At 41.1% G+C, this 12,955-nt stretch overlaps 1 protein-coding gene across 2 annotated transcripts; it reads left to right on the top strand.

Annotated features, from left to right (window-relative positions):
- The first annotated feature begins 143 nt into the window (after positions 1 to 143).
- On the top strand, positions 144 to 12,759 carry mindy3 (MINDY lysine 48 deubiquitinase 3). Of its 2 annotated transcripts, none has more exons than XM_037274461.1 (16): positions 144 to 264; positions 660 to 949; positions 1,105 to 1,184; positions 1,279 to 1,339; positions 1,407 to 1,613; positions 1,912 to 1,963; positions 2,085 to 2,199; positions 2,281 to 2,354; positions 2,463 to 2,542; positions 2,698 to 2,768; positions 2,853 to 2,933; positions 7,944 to 8,016; positions 8,708 to 8,780; positions 10,005 to 10,092; positions 10,753 to 10,824; positions 11,746 to 12,759. In XM_037274461.1, the coding sequence occupies exons 2-16, from the start codon at positions 856 to 858 to the stop codon at positions 11,893 to 11,895; spliced, it is 1,371 nt and encodes a 456-aa protein (XP_037130356.1). In that variant the 5' UTR covers positions 144 to 264; positions 660 to 855; the 3' UTR covers positions 11,896 to 12,759. The 2 variants fall into 2 exon arrangements, with proteins under 2 accessions (XP_037130356.1, XP_037130357.1); XM_037274462.1 differs by having other exon boundaries at positions 154 to 264; positions 665 to 949.
- Positions 12,760 to 12,955: the final 196 nt, after the last annotated feature.

Genomic DNA, 12,955 nt, shown 5'->3' with positions numbered 1-12,955 from the left:
TTATAAGAACGGGATCATTTCTTATTAGGACTCTTCAGTCAAAGTGGGATTCACATACTTGACAAGCGTGTGGACCAATAGCACAACGTTGTGAGAACGTACCCCTGACGCAATGGGAACGATTTTGGATTTCAACCAATGAACAAGCACGTTGCATTTACGTACAGGTTTTTCTCACTCCGTTGTAAATACGAATGACAGAGGCGTTGATATTATTGACATTGCACAGTCAATAAGGAAACATCACTCGATTTTATATTTCAGGTAAGTGATCTTTTGCATAATATAACTATTGACGAACGATCTAAAACAAAATACCCGTATTGTCATTCAATTATATTGCTAATCAATACTAAGGTTAGCTGATTCTCGTAGTAATGCTATTGCTAACTTGCGTTATCATTACCTATCAAACACATTTGGTCTTAAAAATGTCTCACGCGTAGTAAATGCACAAGCATGAAACAAGGTAGCCACGCAATCGTTTTCCCCCTGTCAAGTGTCGTCATTTTTGTCGTTATTCATCCCTTGTAACGATTAGCTAGCTTTCCAGATGTTTATGCGCTCTAAGTGCAGTTCTAGTTGCATGCAATTCGCTTAGTTCTGTTTATCAAGCTGCAAATCAAACTCCTGCTTAACATGTTTGTTTTTCATGCTAGCTCAGTCTAATGGAACCACGTACCAACCAGGATCCTGCCAGTGCAGAGAGGAATACTGCCTTGTTCCACAGGTAGCTTGTGGCCAATGCCACAGGCTCTACCTGCCCAGGAAAGTGGACTATCATTCAGACTAAAATATTTTGCAAGTTGGCCTAGTTAGTGATTGGCTGTGCATCTGCCTGCAAAGAACTTGGTCATGTCAGACTTAAATAAAGAGCTGGTGGATTTAGTGTGGGGGAGACCAACAACCGGGGCAGTTTCAGCCTCTATTTTTCGCAGATGGACCCAAGGTAGGATGTTATATGTGTCATTTTCTAATAACTCACCAAGGTGGAGAATGTTTTGTTTATGCAAGCAGAATACTGTTTTTAAGTGCAATTGTTTTACATTATTTCAATGTTTGCAAAACATGTCATGTGACATATTTGTTTTGCCTCGATCACAGGGTTTGTGTTCAGTGAGCATGAGCACACAGCTCTGGAGCAGTTTGAAGGGGGGCCATGTGCTGTTATTGTACCTGTGCAGGTATGATCATTTTTAAATTTCTTGTTGTAATATGTGGGCTGCCTAAAATATGGACTCAATTGACCATCTTATTGCATTTGTGTTCTCCTTGCAGGCCTTCCTCTTGAAGACTATTCTCTTTAACCGAGAGACTTCAAACTGGAGACACATGACAGGTACATCAAACCAACATCCATTATTTCTGCATGCTTATGAATTTCTTTTTATCTTCTTTTTTTTTAGAGGAGGAGCAGAAAACAGTCCTGTGCTTTGCGCTGAGTGAAATTCTGGAGTCAGCCTGTTCCAGCTCCTCCACAGGCTTCTGCCTTGTGTCGTGGGCTAAGGGACAGAGCCCACCTGTCTGCACGCATACGAAAGCACAGACCCAGTCACAAACGCAGGACATCCCAGTGCCAGAGAGCAGCCAACCACTAGAGGGGGAGCAACCCAGTGAGTCTTGATATCTCTTGTCCATGCTCTGATTTCAAATAATGACCTATATTATCGATTCTATCCACACAAAAAATTGCATGTAATTTTATGACAATTTTATTAATTTTATTTTTATTATTAATTTATAATTTTATTATGTATTATATTCTTTTATTACCCCTAATAAACCCCTTAAGATTTTTTTTTTCAATTGAATTATACAGTGGATTTTTAATTGATATCACAAAAACTGAGAATTTGATCAGGGGTGTGTAGACTTTTTGTATCCACTGTATGTTCATTTTCTTGTACTTAGCTGCTTTGGCTGCTGAAGACCTTGGCTTTGAGCGATTTCACAGTGTTCTTCAGTAAGTGACACTTTATCTTCCCTCTAAAACAATAATTGCCTCTTAAAGGTGACATTTAAATACAAATTAAAAACAATTTGAATAATGCTTTTTTTGTGTGTGTTAATTTCCCCACCTATAGAAAGCGGGTGGTGATGTCTGTGTCAGATCTCCAAGCTGAGGTATTGTCTCTCTTCCACACCTGGAGGGGTTGCTGTGGAGTTTTGCTTTTCCTCTACTCTGTCATCCTTACGAAGGTATAATTGATTATAGAACCAATTAATGAGGGAACATATTGGAAATATAAAGAGTGAAAGTCAATCTGTTGATCTCTACAGGGGATTGAGAACATTAAAAATGAGATCCAGGATACATTGGAACCACTTATAGACCCGGTACATGGCCATGGAAGGTAACAGAACATGTTTTTTAATTTTACCACAAAAGATTGATAGATAATTGTCATGTCCATAATGGCACAAAACTTTCATCATAACAGTTTTTTTTGTTCATTTTGCAGTCAGAGTTTGGTGAACCTCCTTGTAACGGGCCATGCCGTCTCTAATGTCTGGGATGGAGACCGAGAATGTTCTGGAATGAGTAAGACAGCAAAATATTTGATATACGCAAAGTTATAGAAAGAAATATCACAAGACTTTCCAGTATCACTCCCAAAACGTAGTTTTGTCTTTGTCCACCAGAGGGCAGTATTTGACAGTCTGCCATTTATTGTCTGTCTGTGTCTTCATGTTCAGAACTACACGGTATTCATAAGCAAGCGTCGGTTGGCTTCCTCACGCTCATGGAGTCACTCCGCTACTGCAAGGTACAATTACTGTCAACACACACTCAAGACAAAACACACACTTAATAAGAATAACAACTCATTGTGTCTTGTTGTTTATTTCAGGTGGGGACTTTCCTGAAGTCGCCCAAATTCCCAATATGGATCATTGGCAGCGAAACTCACCTTTCTGTTTTTTTCACAAAGGCAAGTTCCATAATTGTCTAAACACATGTCACGCCATGTTTAATAAAATCCAGACTCCCTGACAGGTTAGGAAAACCAAAATATGGAACCCACTTAACAGATTTAATAAAGGGAGGTCAAATAACAGTGCAAGGGAGGGAAAAGTGAGTGTAAGAGACATAGTCATATATGGCCAGCTCTGTTTCTTGGCTTCCAGCTAATCCCTTTTTTTTTTCTTTTCTCAAATGGAGTGTGCGCTGAACATGCATGTGGAAACACACAAGCTCAACACAGTGCACACCCTTAACCAAGACAAAAAAAAATATTGTGTCATCCTCATGTCTGGCGTACATATGCCCGGTACATAAAAGCGTAATTGATTGGGGTAATAATTACTTGTGGCCGTAGCGACCCCAAAGGCATTTTTCTCCAAAGCCGTTCTGATGTAAGGGATAAATCGGCGGTTCTTAGTGAAGACTCCAAGAGGCAATGTCAGTCAAATAAACTCTTGTCTTCCAAAATTACGCTCAGGCGGTATTATTTTGCTGAACTGTCAAGAGGAGGAATTATAGCAACAAAAAAGGCAGGAATTTCATTTTAGTGATGCAAAACTCAGCTGAGTTTGTTTTAACGAGATGGGCATATTTGTTTGGAGTCCATTTGTGGAGCTGAAAGGCCAAACAACTGCTTCTGCGGTAGCCTTTTTTTTTTTTTTTTGGGTTTCCACGTCACTTGATTAAAAATGTCCGTTTGTATTCCTTTTCTACTCACACATAAATTTATGATAACTATAACTTAATATTTATCGATATTGTAGTGTCTTGTGTATTTAACTGGCTGACTTGGACCAAATCAATTCTGGAGATACAAAAAAAAAAAAAAAAAAGCAATCATCTTTATTACAACGCCACACCCGTAATTGGCCATTGATTAAAAGCTCAGTTACACGGATCAGACGTGGTTAGTTCCCGATTGCTTCAGCTGTGTTAGTGACATATTCGCAAACATATACAGTCGCACAGCGAGCGCGGGCAACCTAATCCTGATTAGCGTTTGTGTGTGTGTGTGGGGGGGGGTTCAAGTGGATGACTTCCTGCGAGTGAAAGTGATTCCAAAATTCCCATCTGGATCCGTTTGCACTCTTGAGAGTCCGGACCCGAATATATGCACATGCGTGTTTTCTGACGTACGGTCAACGACTTTCTCTACGCTTTGCCGCCATTTTCATGCTCGACCTCACCGAGGCTAAAACGGCTTGACCGTAAATCTGCTTTCAGGTCCTATTTGAAGATTTCCCAGGCATTGTGATACAAAATCTGGACTAAAAGGAGCTTTTAGTCCCAACATGGTCACAAAAGCAGAAAATCCGATCCCTGCTTCTGATGTGGCCGTCTCGCCATTAGGGACGGGTTGTGTATTCCCCCGAGTTGTCACCTGTGTGTGGCTTTTTAGACCATCAGCTTAATAGCATTAGTTGTTTTTATTTTTAAATCTAATTTCATAAAGGCCATTCCGACATCTCTCTTGTGTGCGTGCTTGCGAGAAATGTTTGATAGACTGTAACTAGATCTGTTTTTTCCATGCCGGGAAAAATAGCAGGTGAAGCCGATAAATGAGATTTTATAATTTGATATATTTTGTTTTTCTTAAAGTATTTATTTTTGCCCTTCCCCCCCCTAAAATTACAAACATCTTCAGTATATTGGTCCCAATTGGGTCTGGAGGATGCCCTTGGTCAGTCAGGAAACAAAAACGTCTGTGTGGGTGACATTTTTGCTTGACCTTTAACCTTTTGTGGTGAATGATGAAGGTTGCTGTATTTTTTCTTGAGGGAGTTACAGATGCGTGTGTGGTAGTACAGTAGTCATGTTCTGGTTTTGTGATTTACAAGCAGAAGGAAAAGTCTCACTGGCGCTCTGTGTCCTGAGAATACTCACACACACACACACACTGGAAGTTTTCTTCAAGGATTGGTACAAGACACAGAAAACACATGTGCAGAGTGCAAACAGAGTTGATGTCAACGTTCTCTCCCCTGTGTTGTTGGCAGAGCCTACAAAAAGGTTATAAAAGCCATGCCATCGGGACTGGAGGATGTGAAATGTAAAATGGCTCGGTAGAGAGCTGTGGGGTTCACCGCTTTTAAAAACAGCTGTGCTCTTGCGCAATCTTGATAGATGAAACAATATTGAAGACTGTTATGATTCAGTCAAATTAAGGGGTCGATTTGACGTTCAGTCTTTTTTTTTCTGCATGTATTTTTGACTTTTTTTGTCTTTTATGATTTTTTTAACGATACATAGCATTAAAATAAGCTCCTCTAAATATCGTGCTTCCGACGAGATGTGACTTGAGGGCAATGTAGAAGCGCAAAGTAGCAAAGTGGTGTACATGAACAGTCATTTATAATCTTTGACAGGTTCGACCAAAGGCCATTGTAAACGACTGAAAGGCTGTGTGTGCGTTGCATTAGTCGTCCTTTCTCCCCCGTGGATCGTTCTTTGTTACCGGATCCGGCAAAATGCTGTAGAACCATTCGGCGGTGTCACTTGTATTTTCTAGCCAGGCTAACATGTAAGACACCCCCAAAAAAAAAAAACGAGTACAGCGAGCGAGAATAGAGTTGCATTCAGAATATCTCAATGGAACTTTTCAGTCCGTCTGTGTTGTGATCTCAGCTTTGTTGTCTTGAAACGGATCCCCTTCAGATTTGCTCCATAGGCACTCAAAAAAAGCCTTCTCAGAACATACAATAGCTCTTTTTGGGCGGACCGGAGGGAAATTACTCACAAAGCTTCCTGCATGTTGAAGATAAGAAAAAGGAAGCATGGAAGACAAAGAGGAAGTACTCCAAAACTTTCAAGTACCTTTGTAGTGCAGGTAAAAGGACTCAGGTGGCGTGAGGGAGAACGTAAAACAGGTGCTCTGAAGATTTGACTTTTTTTGGTACCCACATGTCGTCAGATCTGATCAAATGAGGATCAGAGAACTTTTTTTTTTTTTTTCTGACGTCAGTGTCAGCTTTAAAGGACTTGCTTGTTTTCGTAACTTTGTTCCTGTGTTGAGAAGCTTGTTGTTGCTCTGTGAAGAGGGTCAAGGATTTCAGCCAAGATGTTGGACTGTGGGGAATGGAATGTGTTGCTCAAGGCCACACACACACACACTTTGCCCTGTTGATATTATGTCTTCTTTTAAGTGCTATTCGTAGACTCAAATATCGTTGTTCTCGTTTCAAGCAAATAAGCTAACGTGTCGTTACGCTACGCCTCGGACGCAAACGCGAGTATCCCTGTGGAGTATGTTTGCTCCACGTTTCCCAACTCAGCAGCATCTTCCTCGGGCTTGTCATAAAACACAGATCAAAGTCAACCGAGCTAGCCCGTCATCACGCAAAGTCGCGTCGTTTAGGCCGCCATTTTCTTTAGCGTTAGCCGCCGTTAGCTGAACTTCTATAATGTTCATTGCACCTCTGGGTCTTCCAAATTGTCTTAAAATAACGAATGTCTTATCAACATAGTCAACTCCAGCGGTGGCTTTTTTTAGAACAATAAAAATGACTTTTCTCATGATGATCGCTCAGCTTTTATACTCCTTGTGGGAAAGACACTTTTAGGTACTGATAAATCTCCCGGCAGATTTATGAAGCCAATAATGTTAACAAATCAGGGCAGGCTGTAGTACGTGTGACAGATGACCGTGTCCACTGCTCTGTTTTCTTTTGTATCTGAGGCAAAAGCAGCTGGGAGTCATCTCTGCTCCGTCTTGCGTCCCGAGCGAACGGCGAGCACGCTAATAAGTGGACAGTGAAACCTTAGCAGCCCGCCTGGATCAAGCTTTAATGAAGGCCAAGTATAACTAAGATGGCCGTGGGCTCGTTTGCCCTGCAGCAACAACGTGTTAGAAATGGCTGTGACAAAGATGACAAAAAGGACCTTTTATGTTTTTTAACTCCTCTTGTCTGATGATTAGTCAAGCAAGTAGTTGTACCAAATTATTTATTTTAAATTAATTATGATTATATTATAAATAATATAATATTTAATATAATTGTTATTTATTTATGTATTTATTGGGTTGAATGGAACTTAATCTAATGTGCTGGAAAATGCTTTTAATGCATTTACACTCACTTTTGTTGGCAGCTTGTTCCATTTGCATGCTTTTTTTTTAATTTTTTTAATAAAATGTATTCGGTACCTAAGACATTTTAGCAACCGGTAGCAGAATTTTGAAATCGAGTCTACAGCTGAATTCTGCGGCATTAATCAAAACTAACACATACATTCTGTTGCTTTATGAACAAAATTGTGTTTTTGTCCCTATCAACATGGAATTTTTTTTTTAAAACCTTCATATTCCTCTTTTATTGAGGTATGTTTTTGGTTCTTTGTCTTGTTGGAAGCTAAAATTCCTCTATGTTGCCAAAATTGAAAGATATTTGGAGCTATTCAGTCCTCGCTCTCAACCAAGTGATTTATTATGGTCTCATTTTTTTTTTTACATCAGAGAATAAAACAATAAATTGCTGAATACATGATACCCAAGTTTAAAAACCTCAGAAAATTTAAGCAGCATTCTAGTGCTTCATATTTAATATCCTCCTGAAGCTATCAAAACGAACCAACATCCAAAAATTACAGTCGGCTTATTTGCTTCCTGCTAATCTTATCCGGGTGAAATTCACCAACAAACAAAAGTGGCCAGTTTCTCATGAATCATGTGAAGGGCTTGATTACCTGATTGTGTGTTTGCAGTAAAAACAAGTCGGTAGACTTTATCACAAAAATCACTTAATACCCTGGCAGACTCCAGTGATTATTACACAGCCCCCCCCCCCCCCCTTACACACACACACACACATGCACACACACGCACACAACTGTTTCGACAGGTTATTGCTTATGTCGCCAGACACTCGACGTCCATTTTATTTCTCCTTCCCACACATTCTATATCAGCTTGCTTAAATCTGAGACATGTAAAAGTCAAACATGTGCAAAGTCTCACTGTGATGTGTCTTCTTGTCTATAGGAGATGTCCCTGGTTGGTCCAGAAAGTCCATCACAGCAGGCAAGGAGGGTCTTCCAGTCATTTGATCCTGAAGGTAATCAATTGTTGCAGCGTATTGCTTACATGCCATCGCATTCCTCCTGTGTCTCGTGATGTATAACCATTGCTTCTTCCTCAATCCCCCCCTTCCCTTTTCTTTTTTTTTTTTTAAATATTTTTCCTCTTCATCAACCAGAACGACTTTTCTCCCTCATCTCCACTGTTGTTGTTTAGCTTGGTGAGCTCAGCTTCTTCTTACAGCTGAGTCAACCATCTTTCTTTTTTCTTACTGGGGGAAAGGACAAATAGAGTGATGCAATAGCGATAACAGGAAGAATTGCTTTTGGAACGTTTCCTACGTAGGACAGTAGTCCGTGGTTGGTGGCTTAATAAATATTACTTGGTGAAAGTTTGAGAGAAGAAGTCAAAACCAAGCGAGATGTGCATCTAAACAAAAAAAGCCCGCATAAACTCGACATGTTTGAGCGAGTCGCATTCCAAATTCAGACCGGGACCGCCTTCGAAAAGCACATGTTAGCGTTTAAAGCGTCACCTCGCAGGTAAAGTGATCATCATGTCCATGGAATGTAGGTCAGAGAGAAAGGGCAAGGTGTGTATGTGTGTGGTTAGTTGAACTTGCATCACAAGTCCATATGGATAGGTGAAGGTCTCCATTATTATTATAATTCTTTTTTTTTTAGCTACAGTTGGTCCAATTTGTTCATCCATCTTTTGTGTGTGTCCAGATAACGGCTTCATCCCAGATACTCTGCTGCAGGATGTGATGAAATCCCTTGACCTTGTCTCCGAGCCAGATTAGTAAGTGCTTGCATGTCTTCAGCCTGTTCTTTGCCACTTGTGTGTGTGTGTCTATGTGGCACCTGTAGCTCTTCTAAAATTCCCACTCCCAAAGTCACGGCCAGGCCAGGTCAGCGGCCCAGCTTAGGTTTCACTACCAGGGAAGGGAATCTAGACCAGAGTCATTGTGAGGAAAAAAAAAAAAAAAAGCATGGCAGAATCTAAGACTCAGAGGGAGCGCATTAACGACAGGAAGAAAGCCCGTAAGAGAGGAAACACTTAAAAGCCTCGCTTCAAACAGGAGCACGTTTTCCCACTGAGGAGCGTTAAGCCCTGAACGGGCAAAGTCGAGCGTTCGGACCGTTGATGTGCTCTGCAGAGCCCCAGATGGCCAAAGCATCACAACATTACTGAGCACACCAATGTGTGTGTGTGTTTTTGGGGGGGGGGGGGGGGGCAGATTGAATCAGATTGGGTTAATTGGGCTAGCAACCCATTTTGTATTTTTATTACAAAGATAACGAGGACATGAAGTTCTCTTTCCATAAGACTCACGATGTCTGGATTATTTTTATTGTTTCTTGGATTCTGCAATTTTTTTATTTTATTTGAGGTCGTTCGCTTCTATTCGGCGTGTTTTATAGTGATATATTTTTACAGCATGTGATAATTCAACTTTAACACGCTCATTTTGACTCCGATATCCAAATATGGTTTCTTGGCCTACTGAGGGCTTGTATTGAGTCAAATAAGCCCATCAATACGGAATGTTTCTACCTTTTACATTTGCCGAGCGGAATTTGGGTCAATTCTGTTGAATTGTACAAGTTACGTCTCTATTCTTGACAGAAAGCTGCTAATACCATCATCGGTCCTTTTTCAAACAAGCCCGGCGAATGTTCCGTTCGAATTAGCGTGACTTCCTCTAGATTGCTGCCAGATAAAAATCACACGGTGTCTCGGCATTGAAACGGATTGACCCAAAAAGGCTGTAAATCAGAAAGCCGTTCCAGAGAAAACGTCAGTTGATTGAATGAGAAAAAACGAAATTGCATGCACACTCTGCTCCTACCTTAAAAGGGCAATCGAACATTTATTTTTTATTTTTTTGGTAAAAATAATAGCAACCCTGATTTAACACACAGGAATGTCTGGAAAGCGGTATATTTAGTTGCACCACAGTCTTTTTAAAAACATGGCTTCATCAGGAGCTGACATCATGCCCCCCCTTTCTGCCCCCTTCAGTGTTAGTCTGGTGAAGAACAAGCTGGATCCAGAAAACCTGGGTATAATTCTTCTGGGCCCGTTCCTCATGGAATTCTTTCCTGATCAGGTATGTGTGCAAAGGTGGACGCATAAATTCTTTCCATTTTGTTTGTGTGATTAAAAAAAACAATCAACTTGAGGTCACCTTCACATTAGCATCGCCGCCAAGTCCCCGTTTAAGCAAATCAAAGGCTTTCTTTTTTGCGCCAAAACATTCTTGCGGTGTCTCATGCGAAATCTATGTTCACAATCATGACGCAGAGAGCGCAGTTAAGCCTTTTTTTTTCTTTTTTCATGGAGCAGAGATAGAAAGAACTGTGTTAAAGTGATCAGGGCTTTAGGGACTCACCAGAGGAGCAACTCGGAGCTGCAAAGAAATTATACCGCCATTAGCCAAGTGGACACACACGCAGACACACACACACACACACACACACACACACACACACACACACACACGTGGGATTGGGTCAAGGGTTTGTGTTTCACATGCAGACACACAAACATAAGAAAATGGACGCCGTGCTCAGACAACACACCCTGTTAGCATCCTGCACCTTGAAGCATTTCTCCTTTTTCCTTCAGCACATTCAAAACACACTTAAATATAACACTGCAGGAATGCTGCCAGGACCTTTCAGTCCAAAAAATGTTCTTAACCTCCAGTTGAACACTAGCCAGAGACTCTCCAGCATTTTTCACTCTTGTTCCACGACTTGTGTTTCAGGATTCAGGAATCCCGGACTCGTTTCCCGTGTACCACTACAACGGACTCAAACAGTCCAACCACAACGAAAGGGTAAGCCGTCTTCAGCCGTGTTGCATCTCGGCATTCCTTGCCAACACACATCCAGAAACTTGGTGGTAGTCTTCCCCCTTCCAGGATAAACAGTAGCCATTGCAAGCCTAATAGCTTGTTCAGTCATCCAAAAAAAACTCGTGTTCCTCAAGGTCATTATGGCAGAGAGGCGAGTGTCAATGTGATAAATGTTGAGCGGCGGGTCGGGGCAGGTCTCTTAGCGTGACGGATGGGTGTCAGTGTGCTACGCTCGTCTGTGGCTGCCTGGTACACGGGAATATTACTTTTTGCAGATGTCAGCGTTTGTTTTTTTTTTTTTTGGGAACATCCCATACCTGAAGTTGAAGCTGTACCACAAGTGGACAAAACATGCAGATATGCACGCCAAGGCGCCGCTAAGGTTGCAGTGGCGATTAGGTTTCCATTAACTCAAATGAGTATAACAGCTTGGAAAAGTATTTTGAAGTATTATTCCCACCCCTGAAGAAAAGTGCATAGTTGTTCATCCGCCATCGCAGAGATTTTTATCGTTTGTGTTGTTCAAGGGTTACACGCGTAGCGATTTATAAAATGTGAGTGGCCATGAGGGAAAAAAAATGTGCACTTATTGAGTTCATAGTGTGTGGTCTTGAGATGATTAGCACAACACAAATATATATTTCCAGTGCCAATGTTATATAACAACAATATGAAGTAATTAGTATGTTCCGATACTATGACACCGATACCACATTAGCGGCCTGACAAATATCTTTAAGGTAGGTAGAGGAGTAATGTCGCTCAAATTAGTGCTGCTCTATTCTGGCAGAGAATTTAAAAAAAATAAAAAATAAAATAGAATAAATTAAAATAAAATAATAATAAAATAAAAAAGTTTTCATTTTGGATTGCATAAGAAATGTTTTTCAATGTGTGTTTCAGGTCGAGTACGTGGAAGGAACGGCTCTGGTGCTCGGGTTCGAGGACCCCATGGTACGGACCGACGACACTCCAGTCAAGCGTTGCCTACAGACCAAGTGGCCCTACATCGAGCTGCTGTGGACCACCGAGCGCTCGCCGTCACTCAACTAGTCTCGTTTGTACGTGCAACGGACCACTACTGCCTCCATCTCACACGTACACACACATTCGCAGACACACGACGGTTCTGCTCCAGTGGGCTTCTAGAGACCGGGACCACAACCACACATTTTGATGAATGAGATCTTCACAAATGCACACAAAAGACTCCCGACAAATGTAATATGCTCGAGATTCATCTTTTTCACCTTTATGATGCTATTGTCTGTTCAGCACGGCTTGTCGCACGCAGGATGTTTATCATGTTGAACTGTGGCGTGTCACACGCATATTCGAGTTGTTACGGCAACTGAAGGACAGAAAAAAAACAACAACCAAAGCCTTCCACGTAAGAACACACGGACTTTCACTCTCACAGCAAAACGTTTACAATGTTAGGACCAACGTAGGTGCTCAACCAACTGTGAAGGTTCCCTCAATGTCTTCACGGTCATGTAAGACCATGTTTAAAAAGTTGGCCAGGCGCTCATGTATTTATTAACACGCTCACAGTTCACATTCTGGAATAAACACTTTTTTTTTTCTTTTGGGGCATCCTACTCTGTTGTTTGAATGGGAAGTCCTCCTCGAGCCAACATCAAGTTTCCAGGCCCATCTGCGTCCCTTCATCATTAACTCACGGCACATGTTTGCACTCTGCAGAGCCATTTTTCATAACATCGCCGGGGTGGTGAGTTAAACGTGTGATGAAAATAGAGTAACATGATGTGTTCTCACTTAAATTCATATTTTCCGTCTTGTACCCGTTTAGTTGGTTTGGGTCAAGAGGCACCTGTACTGTCTTCTCATATTTTTTTGCATGATGACGACAAGGCTAGTTGTGCAATTTAATAATGAGGGCAGTGAGAGATGCAATTTGACAATTCTCATAATTGAATGAATTTTTGATCATTTGGAAATTTGCATTTTTTTCAAAGGGTGACTCAAAAAGGCAGAAAACATTGTGTTAATTATAGCACAGTGAATGTTCGACTCGCACGCTAAAGTTTCCTAATTTGTTAGTTTCCACCAATGTGCACATTTGCTTTGATTTCGTTTATTGTTCAAGCAA

This window comes from Syngnathus acus, chromosome 16 (assembly GCF_901709675.1).
Source record: "Syngnathus acus chromosome 16, fSynAcu1.2, whole genome shotgun sequence".
Classification (NCBI taxonomy): domain Eukaryota; kingdom Metazoa; phylum Chordata; class Actinopteri; order Syngnathiformes; family Syngnathidae; genus Syngnathus; species Syngnathus acus.
Note: the sequence above shows the minus strand (reverse complement) of the source record. Positions and strands in the feature narration are given on the sequence as shown.

Excerpts from the sequence above, each read along its gene's own strand:
- mindy3 (XM_037274461.1), top strand. The coding sequence starts at position 856 with ATGTCAGACTTAAATAAAGAGCTGGTGGATTTAGTGTGGGGGAGACCA. Across the intron at positions 1,614-1,911 it reads ACTAGAGGGGGAGCAACCCA|CTGCTTTGGCTGCTGAAGAC; the intron begins GTGAGTCTTGAT and ends TCTTGTACTTAG. Across the intron at positions 10,825-11,745 it reads AGTCCAACCACAACGAAAGG|GTCGAGTACGTGGAAGGAAC; the intron begins GTAAGCCGTCTT and ends TGTGTGTTTCAG.